The sequence below is a fragment of the Grus americana genome, chromosome 28 (assembly GCF_028858705.1).
Source record: "Grus americana isolate bGruAme1 chromosome 28, bGruAme1.mat, whole genome shotgun sequence".
Classification (NCBI taxonomy): domain Eukaryota; kingdom Metazoa; phylum Chordata; class Aves; order Gruiformes; family Gruidae; genus Grus; species Grus americana.
The window spans coordinates 962,186-984,412 of NC_072879.1; the positions used below are offsets into that span (position 1 = coordinate 962,186).

Consider the following 22,227-nt stretch of genomic DNA (forward strand, 5'->3'; position numbering starts at 1 on the left):
AGCTTCCCATCCACATCACGACCCAAATGATATAATTAGCCAAGAAGGTACCAAACTCACTCTTCATATTTCACATGATATATTACATCCTCTTCAGGAATGACTGTCGGCTGATCAGGATCTGTGCAACTGTCAGCTGATTTGTTTGTAGGGTTTTTTCTGGTTACATTTACAATCTGGGCTTCAAACCACGCTCCCATATTCATATCTCGAGCATCAACCAAGTCATTGATCTACACAAAGCAAAGTATACAGCTCACCAAAATGGATTTCAAATTAAGCATTAATTTCCAAGTCTACTTGAAGATTTAACCATTTCAAGAACTTCAGTGTTATCAAGATATTTAACAGTTCACCTTAAAAATTAAGATTTCCTTTGCCTTCCTGATCCCCTTGTGCACCCCTACAGTCTTCTCAGGTTGAGCCTCTATGGCTAAAAATTCTACACCAACATGTGTACAAACAGCTTTGTTATCTAGTACAAAACCAGTGTTAATTAGTCTATAACAGACTTCCAGAACTGTCTTGCTCATAGCCTGGCAAAGACATCACAAGATCTGTAATAAAATCCATTGAACCAGACAAGTGAAGTGATTCTGAGCAGCTGGTTGAAATTTTCTTTTGTTTATTCAAGAAAGTTTAAGCTTTGACAAATGCAGTGACCCCGAGCAAAAATATTGGGAAATTTTTTTTAATCAAAACAGGCACGCTGAATGCTTTTTTTTTAATCAATTAATGTATTGTAACTTCAGTTAAAAGGATAAAATGAAAAATAAGATATTTTGATCGATAACATGTTGCATTTATAATTGGTTCGTGGGCTGGTTGGGGGTTATTTTGTTTGTTTGTTCTTGGAGGGTTTGAGGGAAAAAAAACAAAAAAACCCCATCCACACAATTGAGGCATGAAAGTTTTAGAAATTCTCAACTACAGAGAAACAATTCCCCTCCTGAAGCGCAGTTTTAAGTAATCTTAGGGTTTTTTTAAACGACTCACCTTATAGAGGCCAAATCCCGGGTCAGTCCAGTCCGGCTGCGCCGCTGTGCTCGGCTGTCCCTCCAGCTCCATGGCACCTTCTCCATTGTGGGAGCTTTTGTCAGATTCGCTTTGGCCTGAGCCACAGCCAGAGTCTGTGTCGGAAAGTTCGGAATCCTTTTCCTTACTAACAGCAGGAAGCACTGCTGGACTTTGTCTGACCAAGAGTTGAACAATATCGTTCAGTCCAACGCTGTAATCGAAAAGGGAGTGACCATCTTCCATCTACAGGGAAAGCATCAAAATAGTCTGGTCATTTCATTCAACAGAGGTTTGCTAATTCAAAACCACCCATCATGCTGTAAGTGTCTCTACGCACCAAGGAAGACCACATTGCTTGAAAACCATTAACAATCAAGGAACTTGGCAGTTCCACAGCATCACAGTTACTTATAGATTGTTATTCTTACTATTTAAAAAGTTATTTTCTCAACAGACTCTACAAGCTAGAGGAACAAGACTTCCATGCTACCCAGATTAAGGCGCTGCCTTCTAGGAGATATGAAAAAGTTTGCAGCACCTTCCCTAGAAATATCAGTTCTGGGAAGAACTACAGATCCCCTACATTCCTATCAGAATTTAAAGATAATTCCACATAACCTACAAACTTAAAAGGAACTTCTTTCTTCCTCTATTCAGACAAATCCCTTAATACACGCTGGTCCGTACAGTATAATCATATATGTTCCAGACTGTTGTTACAACATGACTCTGTTAAATGCAGCATTAAGTAGAAGCCAAAGAGTTAATCACCTACTTTTCTCTGGGACAGCACACAATTTTTCCATTGAAAGTAAAATCAAAGAGAGATTCAATTCAACTTGAAACTCCCAAATCACTTTTTAGCATAGCCAGGCACATCCTAATTTCACACCCTCTCTAATTTTAAGAGTTTATTTTGCAAGTCTGTCGTCAGATGTAGTCAAATCAAGACCCTACCCCTGCAAAAGTAAGAGAAGCACAGAAGACCAAACAGGTCTCTCAATTACCCTTCAAGAACTCTGAGGAACACTACCATTTTAGAGTTAAAATGTAGTACTCAAGACCACAGTGCAGTTAAAAGTTTAGACAAGCTTCACCACATATTTAAGGTCTGACTAAGAAATTATACAGGAAATGATCGTCCCCTTCCAGCCCGAATCACCAGAAAAAGCAATCCCCAGAGCTTTGTTCTCTATCAGGGGGAAACAGAGCAAAACCACAAAAATTTACACTTCACAGGAATCACTATGATAATTCAATTCTGATTTATGGCATAAAACAATCCCTGGAAATCTGACTGTACAGGAAGTGATCTGGACTTTTGCTGATGTAGAGACGAAAACTCACCGAGATACACAAGAACAAACCAGAAACCGCTTGTTTCTTCTTAACCAAGAGAGAGTAGCACCAACATAGTGTCATTACAACAGTAGTTATCGCTGAGGAACACAAGCACCAACAGGTGCAAACAGAAACAGAAGAGCAGAGAACACTAACAGGACACAAAAGCCCAGGAGCCCAAAGAGCAGTCTGAAAGAAGTGCCGGCATCTGAAGATGTACGTACCTCTAACAAAGGAGGCAAGGTTTTTAATTAACGAGTATTTTCCTAACATCATTTTAAAACCTAGTAAGAGTTTGCACATTCCTAATGATTCAAAAAACCAGACAAAGCACGAATGGGCACAGCAGGGGAACGATGACTAACAGAGGTTAGATCACACTGGATAAATGTTTCTGTCTAAAACCACGCCTAAACTAAGAACTACTGGAATTACACAAAGAGGAATTATCTTTGTAAGGCAAGTGCAGCGTTACTGAAAAAAGTTACCACTTTTACTGAAAATCTGTTTAACCTTTGTTACCCACACAGACTTCAGCGTGAGGCTGACAGTTGGTACCTGCCCTGGACCAATCCTCCCTTATCACTTTACCTGCAACCACAAACGGGTAATTACTGCACCCGAGGTGACACAAGCCCTTCCAAGATGCTAAGTATTCCTACAAGCTTTTTTTTTTTTTTTTACTACTACTGGTACCCAAGCTTGTTAGATTAAAGCTAATCCAGGTGTATTTCTATATGCTGCGGTCACACCAGCTAATTATAATGTACAGCTAGCTCAAATCACGTCAAAATGGAGGGAAAGGTGGAAAAAAAGCAACTAGAAGTTGCCTAACTCCACCCATCTCAGTATTCCAACGGCAGACTAAAGCACCCCGCTATTTCTGAAATTAATGTCTTTGAACAACCAAGCACGGGTTCAGAAGTTTCTTTAGCATAAAGGTTTAGCAGTGCAGTACTGTGCAGGATATGGAAAAAAGTATTTGAAAACAGTTTTGGTTGTCTTTAATACTAATTTATATATATTAACTCATGTGGAAGAAAATAGTTGTACAACTGCGAGAGTAAACATACTATCGAGAACGTAACATGCTACTGAGCTACTCAAGATTTTACAGCGAGGTCTGCATCTAATGAGATTTTAAGAGCAGAAGAATTTAAAAATCATGAGCTGCTCTCCCAGTTTCCAAAGAAAAACGGGAAACAGAATCTTTATGGCTTTCAGAGCGGGTAAAACTTGCAATGCTCAAAAACTTTAAGCGCTCAACCACAAAATATCTGGTAATATCTGTATTTTCAGAGACTTCACAAAGGCGGTGTCAAGAGAGAAAGGCAAGAAACCCGATGAAAAGTAATAAGAAAACAAAACACTTTTGCAACTAAAAAAGAGCCCACTATCGCTGACTCCTCTCTTTGCACACCCACAGCACAGAAGGGAGCTCGGGAGTCACTAGATGGCAGCAAAACATCCCACTTTCACGCAATTAAAAAATAAATAAATTAAAATATCCCTCCTCAGCTGGAGGGGGACAGTTTGGGGGGGGCGGGGAGGGGGGGCCCGCAGCCGCTGAGGCGGCTGCGGCCCCCCCCCCCCCCCAAACTGTGAGGTTGGGGCTGTCAAACCTCCCCCCGCCCCGTCGTGTCGGTACCTGTTTGCCACGGTAGAAGAGACGTTGCCGGTGGGGTTCCACACCGAAAACCTCGTGTATCCGTAGACGAAGCCCTTCCACCTTGGTAAGTTTAGAAAGCGAATCCACGCGGTGAGTCTCCTTCCCGTCCATGGTACGCACCTGGATCCACATGGCGCCGGTTCTGTTCACACCGGGGGATTAAAAAAAAAAAAAAAAAGAGGGGGGGGGGAGCGAACGGTGTTTAAAAAGACGAGAAACGTGGAATCCAGTTCACCGGGCACAGCATCAATGAGAACGCTCAACCTACCGCAACGTCCCGGCCCCGCCGCCCGGCCCGCCAGCCAGCCGGCCGGCCCGCCCTCTCTCTAACCCCCACTACGCTATTGGTCAACAACCCGGCCGGTTCCGACATCGATTGGTTATTGAAGGGTTAGTCCCGCCCTATCCCACGCTGAGCCTAACGGCTTTGGTTGCGTCCGTGTCTTCTCTGCCGCCCTCGCGGGCGGGCGGCGCGCGCCAACTGTATCTCGCGCCACAATTGAAACGCTCCCGCCGCTCTCGCGGGGGACTCCGCCCCCCCCCGCGCGCGCAGCCGACGGCCGAAGTCTCGCGTGATTATGCAAATGACAGCGGGGGGGGAAGCGAGCGGCCTTAAAGGGGCCGTCGCGGCCGGCAGCCCCCACCGGCCCCACCGCGTCCCCGGTGGGAGCTCCCCGCAGGAGGGGACGGACACACGCACACACATGCACACACACACAGCCCCCGCGCATCGCGCCGCGGAGGGCACTGGCGGCAGCGGGCCCGCAACTCGCACAGTCACCCCAGGGGAGGGAGAGCTTTCCTTCCGACCCCAGAGAAAACGGGGGGTGTCAGCGGCCCTGCCGGACCCGGCCCGGGCGCCGCCAGCCCCGTCCGCATCAGCCCCGAACACCAAGCGGGGCGATGCCAGGCCGCGCCCCTCCCCGCCGCCGCCGGTCACACGCCCCCCTCCCGCGGTCCCGTTTCGGGGGCGGGGGATCGATCCCGCTGCCACAGCCCCCGAGCGAGACGTTCCGGCACCGGAGCGCTCACACCCCCCCCCGGGGGAAGAGGGGAGCAGCGGACCCGCGCCCCGGCAGCTGTCACCGGCTCGGGCGCCGTGGAGCCGCTCCTCGCCGCGACCCGCAACGCCCCCGGCACGGACACGGGGAGGGGGGAAGCCCCTCCACCCCCCGCCATCCTCCCCCTCCCGGTGCCACCGGCCGCTCCCCGTCCCGCGGCGGGATGGGGCTGGGGGCGGGGGGGGCGACGGCCCGCCGGGACTCACCGGCGTGGCGGAGCTGGAGGCCGCCGCCCGCGCTCTCCCCGGGCTTTGGAGTTTGGCGCGGAAAAGCCCCGTGCGCGGCGGGCGCCCGCCCATTGGCCGCCGCTGGCGGGAACGAGCGGGCGGGGCGGGGCCGCCGCCGCCTCCCGGGAAGGGCCGGAGCAGGGGGGGGACCCGCCGGAACCGGCGCTTCCCAGGGCGGCACCGGGGATCCCCGGCGAGCAGCCCGGCCCGGCACCCCTCGCCCTGCTGCCAGAGGGGGTAATTCCCCCCCGCCCCAAACTCCCCGCGCCGGGTGGGCTCTGCCGCCGGGAAAGCCCCTCGTCCCCCGGGCCCGCGGCCACGGTGCCGGTTATTGTTCTAAAAACCGGGCTACGGAGAGCCCTGCGAGCAGCCTGCGGGAGGGGAGACCCGAATGATTCCCCCTCTGACAGCCGCCCTCCCAATGCACCCCCTCACCCGAGGCGTCCTGTGTCCCCCCGGGGAGCTCCTGGCCCTGCTGTGATGCAAATAATCTGAATAATCCAAATAATCCGAATAATCCACAAGAGGCCTCTAACTCCCCAGGCCGTTAGCTCCGGGTCGCTTCTGGATCTTGTGTACAGCCCCGCTCCTGAAAACGTGGCCTGGGTGACACGGCAGGGCCGTGCACGTGGCTGCGTGAGCCGACAAAAAGGGCTGGTCGGGGAGGATGTTTTTCCCCCAAACTACTAACGCTACAAGGAAATTAAAAAATATAAAGTTTGCTTAAATCAGCCATCGGATGGAGTAAACTGTAAACAGGGGATTACCGTAAGGTTTCTGAGAAGAGTCAGCTTCAAAAGAAGGATAAAAGAATGAGAATTGGCAGTTCGGGGGAGAGACCCCGGGGTGGGAAAGCGGCAATGGCGGCAGTTCGGCGCTGCCAGAATAGCTCCACTGACACTGCAACCTGCCGAGGCCCTGCAGAGCCGCTGTCCTGCCGCTATGGACAAAGAGAATACGAGGCGTGCTGAAGATAAATGCAAAATGGTATTTCCCGTGTTATACCCCACCCTGCACCCACAGAGCTAACCTCTCACAGTAAAAAATACAAAATCAGAGGGACGTAGCACCCAGCCCCCCCCGCCCCACAATTTCCAGACAGCTGTAGTGAACGCATACAGCACACGAAAGCCTCCTACACAGCGTGCGCCCCTTCCTTACTCCCCTCCTTGCTTGGGATCTGTTGGGGATCCCACAGTTAAGCCACAGATCGCAGGCTGAAAGTCACTGGCCTAGATTAGGTTAGTACCAAAGGTTAGGCATGTGTCAATGCACAAAAGCCTTGAATCTGACCTGCGACCTGCAGCAGTCAGGCTTCATTTCCTCCCACATCTGAAGGCTTTGCCTTGCCAGAAAGTCATTTTTTCCCCTTGTAGATACACTAGAGTCTTAACCTTGACCTACCACAGCAGCAAGCCCTTCCCACAGCCTGAAAGGGTTATCAGACATTACAGACCTGGCAGGGAGCAGGCAGAAAGGCTGAGCATTGGAAAAAACGTTTTCACCCTTATAAGGATCTGGGTTTTGGATCTCCTAGCTTAAAGTTCAAATTAGTGTTGCTTAACAGCGTACCTGGATCCATATTCTGTCACCTGCCTAAGTCCCCTTTCCAGAGGAGTGGAGAACCCACACCCCTCATGACTTCCAGATGCAGGACAGTTTAACAACAGATGTTTACCACCCTCTTTCAGACTTTTTTTTGGCATCACATCTCTAAAGGAGTGCCCTAAGAAGGTCAAAGCAAGCCACTTTAAGATACAGACCTGACCCTTCTTTCCTTAAGTACTCTGTGCCCCATCAAGCTGACGTACAAGGACTGTATATTTGAACAGTTAGCTATACACGTCATGCACGCTTGGATGCTAAATATGTTTCTGATAGCAGCTTACTGCCTTGCATTTCATGCTCCCATATGTCCCGTCAGGGTCCCACCTCACGTCCATTTAAGAACTATATATACACATATCCAAGCGTGTCATACACGTGTCCTTTTGCCATCGGCAGTTCCCATCACAGCGCAGGGAACGCAGTCTTACTGTAAGACACGGACTGTTCAAGGAAAAGGCTCCGGCCAGTTGCTGCAGATGACTAGTAGCATCCCTAGAACTATCAGAGGCAGAAAACAAGAAGCCCACTTTCTAGAGAAACTTTTACTCATTCAGCGAATCCACATACTGCAAAAATTGCGCTACATCCTACACACTGCTAGGTCTACAAATCACTTAAAATAAGGCTCAATTCCAGATTATTCTACCAGTGGAACATTGATTTCATTAGAGGTTAAATTACATATGCTCTCCTTTTAAGGTCCTCTATTAAAACAAGAACATTGCCAGAGTAACTTACAGAGAACTTGGCGTTAGTGAGATAAAGCCCTGGGAGCTTCAGGTTTCCAAAGACTGTCAGAAAAAAGAACGTGACTTTGTTATATTGCAGTTATCTAAGAGGCTGATGAGTTTTAGTTTCCTCCCTTTCAGATTGTTTGAGGCATTTCTTTTCTTTGGAGTTATGATTCTGATTGAAAACACTGTTCTGCCATCTGGTAGATGTCCCATGCTGTGAGGAAACAATATCTCGCTTCTCCTGCCAGCATGGATATCCAGTTCAGTTTATGAAAACTTAAAGCATTGTCGAATTCATTTGCAAAAAGATGCAGTTAACAAGACAAAACCCTTAACAGTCTCCCAGCCCATGGTAATATTGTTCAAAGTGAAGTTTTGCCACAATGTTTTAGGAGAAACAAAAGTCCAGGCGTGCACATAAGAACCACCGCTGGTAAACATCATTAAAACAAGTCTTGGATGAAGAAGAAATGATAGCCAGTCCTATTGATTCCAAGGGGGCCAAATTTATCCTTGGGTAGGCAGCACAGCCTCCCCGTTACAGTGACTATGATTCATAGCCCAGCCCTTACAATGCCTTTACAGCACTTTCTGGGAAAAATAGCAGGGGTGCTGGTCCCATAAAACCACAAGAAGCATCACAAGAGATACAAACACCCTAAACGTCTAAAAGGCAGCAACTTGCTTAGCTTGCAGAAGGCTAGGTTCAGGAACATGCACCTTTGACTTCTTCAGCTAACCTCCCTGGCTCCCCTCCACACCCACCAGCTAAAGAGGCAACATCTGCTTTGTCCAAGGGACTTGCTGTGGCTCTGAACACCCCCGCTATAAAGAAGATGCAGCTACAGAGAAGATCTCTTGGGAGTCATGAAGGACACATGCAAGATCAGGTAAGGGAAGCAGACTATTCTACCTGACACAGGTGGGAAAAATGCCAAGCCCTTTGCCCCAGCTAGCTATTTAATGGCCTCCCATCACCAACAGTTGAATGTCCTCACCAAAAAAAAAAAAAAATTTGCTTGATGTGCAAATAACTTAATTCTGTCTTCCACCATTTCTAAGAGAACTAGTTTGGGTTTTGTGGGGCATGGAAATCAATGCTCAGATGTGGAAACCAGTGCAGGAAAACAAGGGTCCCAAAGCAAAACTATCTGAGCTGGGGACGCAGACTTCTCACGTTCTCATTCGGAGCCTTAGCTTTCTCCTACTCAATGTTCATGAACTTCCATCGCTTTGCTGAACCTTCTTCCTCTCAGTGTCTAAGTGACACCTTAACTAAATCCTGCCATCTCTCTGTCCTGGGGTTTGCATTATGTTTCTCTTCTAGGACATGATGCATTGTATGGCTTAACCCCCTGAGACATAGGCAGTGCTCTGAGAGCCAGGACTCCCCGAACCAGGGCAGCTGGTCAGAGAAAATCAAGACAGCTAGAACATACTCCTTTTAGCCATTTTTCTGGCCATTTTTTCACAGGCGCTAACATTTATGCTTTTACATGTGCAAATATGTATTCTTTGCATAGCTGTTCACAAGGATTAGTGATGATTCAGTCATGTCACATGCAACACAACAAGAGACTTTCCCCTAGGGTAAGGAGCAAGGCCCGTATGTAAGGTCAAGCAGCCTCAGTGGGTGTGTGTTCACATTTCCACATGCACTGCGATGATACAGAGTCATGCTGCACCCAGCAACTGGAACTCACCAGATTTCATTTTCCTCTCCCTCCATGCAAGGCTCTTTGGTGGTGGAAGCTGAACAAGAAGCAGTTTCTCTCTGCTGCTTCAGCAAAGAGGCTCTAGGATTCTTCGGATTTCCCTAGGGAAAAACATATTTGCCCTTGGTGAAACCATTGTCTGCATGATAGATACCGACAACAGGTTAAGCAAATATGCACTCCGTTGTCCTGTTTGATATCTTCACCACTCCTCCAAAGACCAAAATGAAGAGATGATGCTGGAGTCCAGGATAAATGCTGCCCTCCCTAATGCTCCTACAATTTCAAGAAGAATCGGGGTAAAACTAGCCAAACCCCAAGACTGGGGAGTAATGTAAAGGGTGTTTCTGATTACTGGGGAAGCAAGAGTAGAGGTCTCACCAATGGCCTGAGATGGAGAGGACACACTCAGCAGGCCCAGATGACAGCCACCCTCTCGTCTATCAAAAAACAATCAGCATTGTGTTAGCCCACCCCACCTGTACCTAAAGGTATGAGGCAAGAGTGCAGCAGTAGAGGAAGAAGCAGATGGATGTGTAGAAAAACAGCCTGCAGTCTGAAAACCAGCAGAAAGGTGAACTGGAAGACTGGGAGAGCAGCCAAGAACCAGTCAGGCTGTTCCCTGCACTGCAGGCAAAGCTGGCTGGGGCTTAGGGCAGGAACCTGCCTGAGCTGCTGCCGCCTGCCCTTCTGCCAGGGTAGGGAGAGCTGCTGGAAGGGAAGCAGGGGCTGGGAAACCTTCAAGGTGAGATGGGCAGCCAGGAGACAGGCAGGTCCTGTTTCTGCTGATGCAAGGTGAGGGCAGCAGAGAGCTGCAGCATGCCTTGAACTTGGAAAGCGCTTTGAAGACTTGGAGGGATCAGGGGGGTTGGTTGGGAGGCAAGAGCTGGGCTGAAGCTTTTGGTACCCCACTGGAGAATTGTTTTCAGAAGGCCATAGCACTTTGACAGCCAAGGCCATTGCCTTCAGAGATTGTCACACAAAGACTGGTGAAAGGCGCTAACAGATGGGTAGCGTAGGACAGGATCCAGCAAGGAGTCTTCTTCTGCCATGGTGCTGCCTCCATCACTCTGCTCTGGACCCAGACACCCAGCGCTGCAGGAGCATCTCAAGGACACTCAATGTTCCTTCAGACTGTGGCCTTGCACAAGGCTGCTGTGAGGAGCACCAACTGCTGCAGCTGACAGCCAGCTGGAGTGTGAGGGGACAGTGCTTTGAGCTGATGTTACCAGCTGAAACTATTTCTGCTGCTGCTATCCCAAGGACCGCTCACTCCCAGCAAGGGGAAGTGGTGGAGAAGAGGAAGTCGGGAACATGAGAAAACAGAGTCTCCAGGCAGTGGAGACAGATGGGGCTGTCAGCAAACATCTTGTGGATCTTGCACAGCAACGAATGGCAAAGACCAAAGGCTGACTTGTCCCCTCAGTGGGCTCCAGACAACACTGTGCTGCAGCTCTTAGAAGTGGAACACCTGAGTTCAACAGTACAGAGTTGCTCAAGCAGTTTGCTGGAAGCCCAAAGGCTTTGCTTGACTTAACCGAGGAACAGAAATCAAAGCAATGCATGCCTCACCCTTGAATCACCTTTTCTTGTGCATGTGTCTGCCCCGGGGAAGGTGACCATGGCATCGTGGCAGTTACTAATGGAGTAAATGCCACGGAAGATCAACAAGATCATTTCCGTTGCAGTAGATGAACACTTGCAGATGGGGTGCTTCAGTGTCACATGTGGCCTCTGGTCCCCAAAGAGATGATGTTGAGCTGTGACGCACAGCAGGGAAAGGAATTGTGCCTAACAGTGGGGATCCAACATAAGGGCCTGATCCTCCCAACCCTCCACATACCTGCATGTTTTCTGCTCGACAGAAATCCAGACAGGACTGGGACAACTGAGAAGCACATAGCTAGAGAGGCCTCGTCCACGTGCAGACGCCAGGACGCAGCTGAAACAAGAGCTGTACGCCAGCAGCAGGGCTGCAGAGGAGCGGGGTTTCCTGGCTGCCAAGAGGCATGGGGAAATGGGGGTTATGTCTGGGGATCACCACAAGGATTCTGCCCCATGTCTCGATGATACAGTGTTTGCACAAAGGCTGCAATTACTGACGCGACACTGCCTTTTGTAGGAAGCGCTCCCCAGTGCCACAGGGCTTGTTCACTCCAGCCAGCACAACTCCCTTTCTCTTCCCCAAATGTGTTTCTCTGCTTCATCCTACGCCCTTCTCATGCCCACCAAGCTTCTTAGAACTGCTTTTATCTCGGCTTTAAGTATGTGGCGTTTATACTGTAACGAGAACCACGGAAATGATCATGCAAACCTTTACTCTGAAATTGCAATCTCCGCATTTTCAGCGTTCTGATGTTGCAGGCAGGTCTACTGCTGAGCAGGAGCTCCAAGCACTGGTATTTTGACCTAGTATCTAAACCTACACTTTAGATATTGAACATTTTCTCATTAATTATAATTACTGATGTTATCTCAGGCAAACCACTTGCCACTTCTGCTCACAGTCATCTGTGCCATGTTACAAGCCACATGAAGGTATATTGTGCAGATAGTGCTGGTTTACCCGCTCAGGTGATGAAATACAACCTGCCTCAGGAGACTTTCACCATCACCACCGCAACTGGCCTACTCAGGCACTTTACACCCGTGAACTAACTGACAATTTACCTGAGGACGCAGCTGCTGTCTATATACAGGTCAACATTCAGAAAAACACAGGACTAATTTCTTGATTCCTGGTTCCTGCAAAAAAACCCCAAAACATTTCATCAGATCTTCAGAGGACAGACAAGAAATATCCATTCTTTCCCCTACATACATCACAACCTATAAAAGCCACCATGTGACACCTGCTAATCAGCTTAAGTTTAATACAAGACATTGGACACTTCAAAACTGTAATTTACCCTGTGAAGGGAACAAGATCAAAGGAGGAACCATGCACTGCCAGGGAGTTTGTTAGATGAAAGGTTCCCAGATGATGCTAGAATATGAAGTTTATGTCACACAGACAGAAGCACAAAAAGCCTCCTCAGCAGTGCATGTGGTAAAACAGGCAAAAGCCACAATTTGTAGCTGGGGAAGTTCAGAGTGGACATTAGGAACTGCTTCTTCATTAGAAGCATAAGGCAGTGCTGGATCCAATACCTAGTGTGAGATCTCCACCCCTGGGAGTTTTTCAAGACTCAGCTAGACAAAGCCCACAGCTGACCTGGCCCACCATTGCGAATGGTCCTGTCTCTGGCAGCAGGTTGGACTACCAGAGGTCTTTTCAGCCAACAACTCCATGATAAGTCTGGCTCAAGTAAGGAGGGGGATTACCTTTTAACCTCAAAGCTGAGAAGTGATAATTGTCTACATGTTTGTCAGCTTAACAGCACATTTTCAAAAACCCTTGACAACCTCCTGCTCCCACTGCCTTCATGGCTTTCTGTGAGCAATACAGAAATGAGACCCAAGGTCTCCCACATTCACCAGCCAAAAACAAGGTGACTCAATCGGCTTAATAGCTTTAGAAGACTTCAGATAATTCTTACCTGTGTCTCAGTTTCCTCCCCCACTGATCTTGAAAACAGACAACAGGAAGTTTAATTGATGGTGTCAAACCAGTTTTTTTAGATCTGAAGATGAAAAGGCACAAATGGAAAAGCAAAGCATTAACTAAAATTTTCATTATTTGTTATTGCTATTAAAAAGCCCAAACCTCCTCCAGCCAGGCTCAAAGTCCTGCATTGCTGGGCCCTCTGCAAGTATAAAAATAAAAGGCAACCCCTATCTTGAAAATCACAGCAAACTTGAGAAGCAGCATGTTTCACCATCACGCATCTGCTGTAGCCAGGCAAGGGCTGAGAGCGGGAGAGCATGTCTCATTCCCTGGGTAGTTACAGCACCCATGCTGCAGGGTAGGAGAGATTTGCCAAGAAAACATCACAGCTGAGCAAAGTTTTCACATCACAAACGCCACATCCTGCTTCACTGGAGCTTCTTGACAACATCTGCGATGCCATGCAAGGAGCAGCCCAAGAGCAGGTGTAAGCATGCTGAGCCCCACCACCCATACATGGACTTTCCAACTGTGCATTTCCAACCTTTTTTTTTTGGAAAAAGCCAAGCACAAGCTGCCTGCTGGTGCTGGCTGACCCTGCACGTGCCCGTGTGAGGAACACATCCCCCGTCCTGGGGAACAGGGGCCCTCCTTCCAAGCAGCTCCAGTGCTACGGCTAAATCCAGGCTGAGGACATGTTTCACATCCCCACTGTGGATGGCAGGCAAGGCCCACGCTTGAATCTGTGTCCCTGCTAGCACGGACACACCTTCGGGAGCAGGGCTTTTCTACAGGGTATGCGGGAATAGCTCAGGCTCTGGCTAGGCCTTTCTTGGCTCGCAGAAGCAAGCATTTGGGCCAACATGGTAGCAAGCTGGATCGTCCAGCTTTAGCCAAATGGGCATGCAAGGGCATGGGTACAGGAGCAGTGCCTGCAGGCTGATGGGCTGAGCCTGTTTCGCAACCACGGGGCAGATCACCACAGACTTCCAATGCCTCTGTCCCTCAGTGCCCCGCCATGTTGGAGGGCACGTCCCTGGCCACAGCTGCTGTGGGGCAACGCACCAAAGGCCAAAGTGCTCAGGGATGGATGTCCTCTGACAGGACCCTCGGAGATGCCCTGGCAGGTTCGTCCCTCTTTGGGGGGACAAAGAGCAGCACCCTCACCCCAGAGCCACCAGGTCCCTGGAAGAGTCTGCAAGCCCTCACCTGCTTCCCTCACCCTGTCCCACACGCACCTCCCACCCCTCCCACTCCCATCCACTCCCTATTGGCCAGGCCAGCACCTCCAGTGTCCCGATTGGCTCCCTCAGCTACTCATCAAGCACCTGGCATATTTATGCGGGGCGAGGCCCAGCATTCCCTATCTTGTCAGTGCTGGGGAGCAGAGGAGGCAGGTAAGGCAGGGCTGGTGGGGAGGGGTTTGTGGCTTGGCTGGGGGCTCCCTGAGGTTGCTGCTTGCCTTGGGTGGCTCTTTGCAGCCCTCCCAGGGATATTGGGGGGGGGGGGTGTGGAGGCTGGGCTTGGAGCTGGCTCCATCCCTGGAGCTCTTGGCCCTGGAGAATACTAAGGGTAAAACATACCTGCTGAGGGGCTGTGTTCCCCCAGCTGTGCCCATGGGGCTTTTCCAGCTCCCTGGGATGGCATGGAGCCATGTGCTGTGTCTTTGTTGCATTTGTGGGTGGGGGGTGTCTTGGCTTTTTGAGGCCAAAGGTGACATCTTATTGTGTCATGCTGTATCTGCTGTGCCTTGGGGAGAGCTGAAAGGCTTCAACTCCTTCCCTAAGGGCTTCTTCCTAGCCATGAGGTGACTTCTTGGTAACACTATGGGTTTCTGATCTGTGGTTGAGCAGCTTTGGGTCTGAAAGCTCTCTTCTGCTTATTGCCTGGTGAAGACCAAAGCTGTGTGAGGGCATCCACAGGAGGTGGCTCTCCCACCCAGCCACACAGGGGCAGCACATGATGTGCATCCTGGACATCACTGCTGACTCGTGTTGATGTTGGGGGAAGCAGTACGTGCCTCAGGAGGCAGACGGATCAGTTGGGTATTCCCTTCCTGTTGACAGTGCTGCCAGATCTGCCTGGAGCTATTTCACATGATCATTTGGTGTAGGCATGATGATAGTGAAGGGGGTGGCTTATGTGACAAGGTAACTGCTCTCTTGCTCAAGAGCACTGTCTCTCTGCAGATGGAGGCTGCAGCCATGTACAGCTCTGCCAGCTTGCTGGAGGGAGCAGTGGAAGACTAGCTTAGCATTTTTCAAGACTAACAGGGCTCTTAAATGAGGTTGTGACTACCTGAAACTGTGTATGGCTGTGAAGGACTTCAATTACTGAAGCTGGTTCTGCTGAAACTTCCAGATGAAAATGTGTGGTAAAGAGCAAGCAGCACACTGCTTGCTATGCAAGTTATAGCTTCCGTCTGAAACTCAGAGTTTTGTCCTCATGGCAAAATTTGTAAATGGAAAGTACTGGAAAGCCCAGAAGCTGTTTTAATTAAAGTCACTCCTAAAATATCTCCAGGTTCTGATAGCTTATACACTCACTGTCCCAAGGAGTTACTGACCTAGTAATGGCCACTGGCTGTGGTGCTTACCTCCCATTGGAAGTGTGTGTGGGGAAACTCTACCTCCATCTGCAAAAGTGGCTTTAATCTTTGAGGTTCCCTAATGCTGATACCTTTGCCTGAAAGGTTAGATGGGGACCTCTGCCAGCAATTCTGAAACTTATGTCCCAAGGCCGAACATGAAAATCATCTGATTCTCCTCCTAAAACTAACTGTGCCCTTGGAGTGTTTGCAAATTACTCTGTTATGGGCAGTGCCATTCCCTGCTGCAGCAGATGTCCTGTGACCCAGTTCTACCAACTGCATTTATGGTAACTGGGGTATCAGTGGCAAATCTTGAAAAGAACATAAGTGCTTTAACCACAAATTAATACCTCTGCCCTGATTAGCCTTCTCTGCTCATATCTAAAGCACTAAATTTAGCTTTGTTTTCCTAAATGGTTGTTAAGGAATTGCCATTTAGGCTACTGAGCCAGGCATGCCAGCTATGGCTCAGTCTTCCCAAGGTAAAACTTGCTTGGAGGGGAGAAAAGCTTCCTGAACAACAAGACTCTATCTCTCTGTCTGCAGGACAACGTAACAGCAGGCTAGCTTCATGGGGCAGAGCTTTTTCCACAAGAAAAATAACCTTACACAAGTTAAAGAACTACTTTAATGTCTGCTGGTCACTGAGAGGGATGGCAATCAAGGGAGGTGCTTACCCCAGCAGGAAAGTACTTGCCCTTCTGCCAGGCTAGCATGTTGTACTGGCTGTGACGGCCCGGCCCAGGCAGGGGAAACAGATGGCAGTCTGGCAGTTGTGGTGCTGTTGCCCTTACTGTTTCATGGAGTTCAGACTTTTGCCAAAGTGGGCAATCATCAGCAGTTAAGCTATTGTGTCATGCTAGAAATGTGCACTGGAGAGTTTCATCTTTCTGAAACAACCTGTTGCAAGAACTTTCTCTAGCAGTGACCTAATATTTCTGATGTAGCAATGGTATGAAATTGTCTGATCATAATTTTCGTACAAAGCAAACAGTGATGCTATTTCTGCTCTTCTGCCTGGTGGTTCCCCTGTGTGGAGTCTGCCTGCAGGGACTCCCATGTGCAACTACCCTGGCTTGAAGCTGTGCCTTTCTCCAAAGGATTCTGAAACAACTGACCCAGAGTTGCTAAGCACTGTGCTTTCCTGCAATCTGTGAAGTAAAACAAGGTCTGCTCAGCACTTTCATGGAAAAGAGAAAATAAAACCATGCTGTGGGCTCATGAAGATTTATTCACACCACAAATGCTGGCATTGCAACACACCCCAATTCCTCCTACACAGAGGAGAGCAAACCATGTTCTAACATGATTGTGCTGCAAGGATTGTCACTGACACATTTGCATCCATAATTAAGATGGGCTCCTAGTACTTCAGAGGTTGATTCTAACCTTATACTAGTTTTTACATCAGGCAAGGAGTTAATCCTGACTTATGCTAGCAACTAGAGTCTTCTTTTTTTTTTTTTTTGCTGCAATGTGTCTCTGCATGCTAACCCTGACACCAGTGCCAGTAAGACACTCTGCAGTTTGAGGTTTTTCCCACCTGTCTAGAAGTAAAATAACTGAGCAAAGGGGTTGTTTGTAATGGTGTTGAAATAGCTGTGCTTTGCCCTGTGACAGGGCTGCAGACTGATTAAGCCTATTTGGCTTCAAAAAAAAAGCAACAAACTTGTCCTAATGCAGTTGCAAGAGGAATAACCACTAACTGAGCAAACCCCGTGGACTTTGGGACTCAAACTTTATGTTCAAACCCTGCTATGTTTTTGGAGCTGTTTTCTAGAAGTTCTCCCAGGCTGACAAAGTTCAAGCTGTATTTTTGCTGTGCTGTTAAATTCGGCAGCCCCCTGGGCAGGGTGGTTACCAGGAATGTGCATAAGAGCACTGGCTCCATCTGGGCTTCTCACTTGAGAGGCTGGAGATTGCAACTTTTGTGACAACTTTTGCTGTAGTTTTGCACTCTGCATCCCTGCCTTGCTTGAATCTCACTAAAATGCTAATTTCACAGTTAATGCAGCAATATTTGACATCCTGCCAAGTTAACCTCCTGAGATGTCTTCTAGCTCTAACCATAGCCCAACAAATGGTTGTTTCACTGCTGTTTCCCCAGCTCTCTGTTCCTGTTTCCACAGCAAAATAAAAACCTTACACAAGTCAGAGAACATAAGAAACAAGACAATGGTCTCTGTCACAAATCAGATGGCAAGTTTTTTTGGGTAGAGTCTGCCAGTGAGCCTGGAGCACTGCCTGGCTTAGGAATCCAGTTTGTGAGTTTTGACTTAGGGGGTTTTCCATTGGAAAATGTCATAGGAATTCTAAGACTAGGAATTAACTGGTAAGGGAGAGAAGTGGATGCTGCACTGAAGCATGAATATGCTGAAGTCCCTGCTGTGCCTAAGACTGAGAAGTAATACCAGATTTATCGCATGATACTGGAGTGTCCAGATACCAACCTAGGTCTATGCTGGGGAAGCCAATACAGATTCAAGATATTGCATAACTTTTATACTTGAACTTCTTTAATCCCATTATGTAATAAGAAAACTTCTGAGACTTGGTTTCACAGGAAGTGAGGAGACATTTCCTGCCTAGTTGGCCAGTAGGATGGGAATGCAAGTTTCAAGGTAGCTGGCCAGAATGCTGCAGCTGTGAAACCTGGCTCTTCTAGGATGACTTTGAAGGATTTTCATATCTTTCCCAGAGCTGTGAGATGGCTGGTGTAGCTGGAGTTTGTGGTGGTGAGGAAGCTGACAGAAGTTCCCCACTGTGAACACAGGCATAGTGGGATGACTCTAAAATGACTCTCATCTTGATGTCCTCTGCAAAGGCTGTTCCAGAGTGAGCCTTCAGAGGAAAGGGGCTATGAACACTGAATGCTTTTTAAGAAGGTAAAAATATGCCTATTGCTGATCTGGGGTGTCTGGCCCTGACACCTTTCTGAAGGGGAGCCAAAGTCCTGCCAGTCTCTCCCCCGCCCCCCCCAAAGAAGAAAACGGATTAAGCCATTACAAAACCTATCTCTATGCCAAAGCGGGGGAAACCTGAGGGCTTTTCCTCCTCATAGGGTATTAAACAAGTTCAGACAGCTTTTTCAAAATAAATATTTCTGATTTTAAACTCCATTATTAAACTGTTTGAGCTTTTCACATTTTGAAAATTAAGACTAAAAAGTTACTTATGCTACTGTCCTAACAAGCAGCTGCATTTCAGCAGGGCTTGTTAGTAGGACAGTAATTTTTTTATGATCAAGTGAGACAACATTCAGCGATTCCCACCATTAGCCCTGGTTCTGGAGGGTACATCTTTCCTTTGAGTGTTCTAGTCCTTGGCCAGCAAAGAGCTTGTGCAGTGGGAAGCTGACCCAGAAGTATCTCTAACAGAGAAAACACATGACAGATAAGATAGTTCTCATCCGCTTCTAAACTGTAACTCTGAAGCTAGTCAAATGTTATCAGCAATAAAATAAGTAGGATGGTTATTTAGCTTAAAGCATTTGGCTGTTTGGGGATTGAAGGAGGTGACTGAGTACAGTCCTTGTCCTACATAAATATTTGCAGATGATAAATCATGGAGCCTCTCAAATATCTTCACACCTTTGCAAGAAAGATTAGTGATGCCACGTTAACGTTCCTAGGACATGCTGAATGATGGATCCCAACTTTGCCCTCTGCTTTTCACCAGTTTTGCTAGACTTTAATTCACTGGAGGAAATTAAGTTGTACTCATGTTATACTCTTGTTTTTCCTTTCAGCTGCAGTTGAATTCAGTATGGCATCAGAAAAGACCACAAAAAAAGATCTGCTAAAGACTGAGGAACAGCAGCAAGCGGTAGGTGCCAGGGCAGCTAGAACTCGAATGTGCAACAGTTAAACCACCTGCTGATAGATATGCTGGTAAACTAACTTCTGTCAGCACCTCAAAACCAGGCTGGGAGTAGCAGAAAGATTGGCATTATGAAGCTGTAGCTAAATTTAAACTCAGTTAATATAGAAGCTAACTTTTTTGCTCAAGAGAAAACTTCAGGGCTGGCTCAAGTAATGCAAATAATTCTGAATCATGGGCTGTTATAAGTCTGATTTCCACATCTGGGTTTGGTGCTGAAACCCAGTGTGACTCAGAATGATGAGCCCAGAGTTCAAACTTTTAATCCTGGCTTATTGCTGACTTGCTAGTGGTCTTTGGGTGAGTCTCTTCAACTCTGAGTTTAAGGAGGATGAGGAGATGGCCTGGATGTCCCCTTAGGACCTTTCTGGATAGACACATGGCTTGTGTTTACTCACCAGCTTGAGGCTGGGCCTCTGATGTCACTTATTTCTCTTGGGTTTTAGAGCGCTGTCAATCGGGTAACCAGCTTGCCCTTGCTCAACTCTGCATTCAACCTGGTCTCATCTGCCTACAACTATACCAAGGAGACGCATCCTTACCTCAGTGGTGTCTGCAATGTGGCTGAGACTGTGGCTGCAGTTGCAGTAGGTAGCGTGGTTGGTGGGGCTCAGCCCATCCTGAACCAACTGGAGCCACAAAGTAAGTTGAGGCTGGAGGGACCCTTTCTACACAGAGGGGAGTTCCACGTGCCTGTTGAGTGATAGCACATTGTTCTAGTTAACTGTAGCATTGAGTGTTCTACTCTGCTTTTGCTAGTAACAGTTTCATGTCCATGTGGGTTCATTGAGCAGCTAAGTTTGGCCTCTTGGCTTAGTGACTTAGAAACCACAGACAAAACTCCCTGCTTTTTCTCTATCACTCCAAGTTAGGAGCATCCCAACTGGTAGTAGCAGTGTTCATCTTGGATATAGCTCAGTCTCTCATCCCAACACTTTTCAACCTTTAAGCCACTTGCCTGACCCACTGGGGGCAAGTGCTATGCTCCAATTGGAGCGATGTGCTGCCAACAGCTAGAAAGCTGGGAAGGCAAAATGGAGGCTATTTAAACCTGCCAAATTGTAGGGTTTGTTCACTTTTTAACAGGACACTGCACACATACATACACCCCACCCCAGAATAGTGATTATTTTTTGCTTGCTTTCAGAAGCATGCCCTAAATTGACCATTATATGGTCAAAAACCCCTCTCCAAATTGAAGAATAAACTGGTACCTGTTGTCTCTTCTAGTTGCACTTGTAAATGAATATGCCTGTAAAGGACTGGATCAGCTGGAGGAGAACTTGCCTTTTCTTCAACAGCCAGCAGACAAGGTAAAGGCTTTTCCTGAAAAAGCCATGGCTTGATCTCTTGCTTGATGGAACTGTTATGGGTACAGAAGAATATGGGGAAAATAACGTTCAGCAGCACTGCTTTGTTGGGTCAGTCCTTGGAATGGGCTAGAGGAGGCACTGCTAGCTGATAAAAGCTGGAGATACGCCTTCAGCATGTGGAAATGAACATGTCCATGTAAATACAGGTGCACTGACCTCCCCAGCTCTCCCACAAGACTACAAGCACAATTTAGCCATTTGGAAAAGCTACTTCAGGGAGGGAAAACCTATTTCAGGAAAAAATGTATCTTTCTCTGCCTCTCCCTGTTGTAGGTTATCTCAGACACCAAGCAGCTGGTGTCCACCAAAGTGATATCTGCTATGGATGCTGCCTGTGAGGCAAAAGAAGCAATGGCTGATAAAGTGACCGAAGCTGTGGACCTAACTAAAAATGTTGTCGGGGACAGTGTCAAGCTGACTAGGTCAGTGGTCACCTCCACTGTTAACAGTGCTGTGGAGGCTGCTCAGGGTGCCAAGGACCTTGTGACGAACAAGGTGACCGAAGCAGTAGACCTCACTAAACACATGGTGGAGGACAGTGTTGAACTGACCAAGTCTGCAGTTGCTTCTACTATTGTCAATGCTGTGGAGGCTGCCCAAGGTGCCAAGGACCTCGTGACAAACAAGGTGACCGAAGCAGTGGACCTCAGTAAGCACATTGTGGAGGACAGCGTTGGACTGACCAAGTCTGCAGTTGCTTCTACTATTGTCAATGCTGTGGAGGCTGCTCAGGGTGCCAAGGACCTCATGACGAACAAGGTGACAGAGGCGGTGGATCTCACTAAGCACATTGTGGAGGACAGCGTTGGACTGACCAAGTCTGCAGTCGCTTCTACTATTACTGCTGCTGTAGGGGCTGCCCAGGGTGCAAAGGATCTTGTGACCAACACAGTGACTGAAGCAGTGGACCTAACCAAAGGAGCTGTTCAGGATGGTGTTGAGAAGACCAAATCAGTGGTCACTTCTACAGTCAACACAGCTCTGGATGCTGCATATGGCACCATAGCTACCAAAATAAATACAGCCTTGGAGCAGAGCAGAGAGGCTATCCAGGGGGGTGTGGAGATGACTAATTCAGTGGTGACCAACAGCATAAGCAAAGCCAAGGCAGTGAGCCAAGCAGTGGCAGGTGGTGTGGAATCTGTCTTGGGTATATCAGAAGATCTGGTGGATCACTACCTCCCGATAACAGAGGAGGAACTAGGTGAGAAAATACTTCGCTGGCAGTTGTAAATGCAAATCCTGTCCCACATGACCAGAGCACACTTGACACTGCAAGATTCATCTTCTGAAGGAGACAGGTAGCTCTGAATTTGTCACCAAGCTGGCTGGCTGTCAACACTGACTTGCTACATGGTATGGGACAGAGTTCAAGCATTTGCTAGCTGGTCCTTGCCCATCAGCCTCAAGGCAAATAAACACGTGGGTGCATGCTTCAACCTATCTGTCAAGTCTGCTTATCTGAA

General features: G+C 48.1%; 2 protein-coding genes across 12 annotated transcripts in view; one reads left to right on the forward strand and one right to left on the reverse strand.

Moving 5' to 3' along the window:
• Positions 1–22,227, reverse strand: part of UHRF1 (ubiquitin like with PHD and ring finger domains 1) — a 34,463-nt gene that overhangs the window by 9,372 nt on the left and 2,864 nt on the right. For 3 of the 11 annotated variants that reach the window (XR_008574276.1, XM_054805202.1, XM_054805205.1), the window contains 8 exons: positions 20,603–20,751; positions 19,931–20,081; positions 12,912–12,995; positions 12,043–12,117; positions 9,361–9,473; positions 4,007–4,169; positions 997–1,260; positions 61–233 (listed from right to left, as the gene is read on the reverse strand). Coding sequence is in view for 10 of the 11 variants with exons in the window: in XM_054805202.1 (XP_054661177.1) it covers positions 61–233; positions 997–1,260; positions 4,007–4,159 (590 nt within the window). In the remaining variant the exon portion in view is untranslated. Of the gene's footprint in view, positions 1–60; positions 234–996; positions 1,261–4,006; positions 4,170–4,295; positions 4,317–5,294; positions 5,375–6,082; positions 6,256–7,661; positions 7,715–9,360; positions 9,474–11,215; positions 12,023–12,042; positions 12,118–12,911; positions 12,996–19,930; positions 20,082–20,602; positions 20,752–22,227 lie in introns of those variants that run through there. The other 8 variants (XM_054805203.1, XM_054805204.1, XM_054805206.1 and 5 more) reach the window with 8 other exon arrangements.
• Positions 19,275–21,994, forward strand: LOC129197456 (perilipin-3-like). Its single transcript, XM_054805954.1, has 4 exons — positions 19,275–19,334; positions 19,835–20,030; positions 20,619–20,701; positions 21,035–21,994. Exons 1-4 carry the CDS (start codon positions 19,275–19,277, stop codon positions 21,992–21,994), a joined length of 1,299 nt encoding a protein of 432 aa, XP_054661929.1.

Bases quoted from the DNA above. Each gene is read 5' to 3' on its own strand.
- LOC129197456 (XM_054805954.1), top strand. From the start codon at position 19,275: ATGGCATCAGAAAAGACCACAAAAAAAGATCTGCTAAAGACTGAGGAA. The intron at 20,031-20,618 runs GTAAGTTGAGGC...TGTCTCTTCTAG, and splicing joins GAACCAACTGGAGCCACAAA to TTGCACTTGTAAATGAATAT. The intron at 20,702-21,034 runs GTAAAGGCTTTT...TCCCTGTTGTAG, and splicing joins TTCAACAGCCAGCAGACAAG to GTTATCTCAGACACCAAGCA.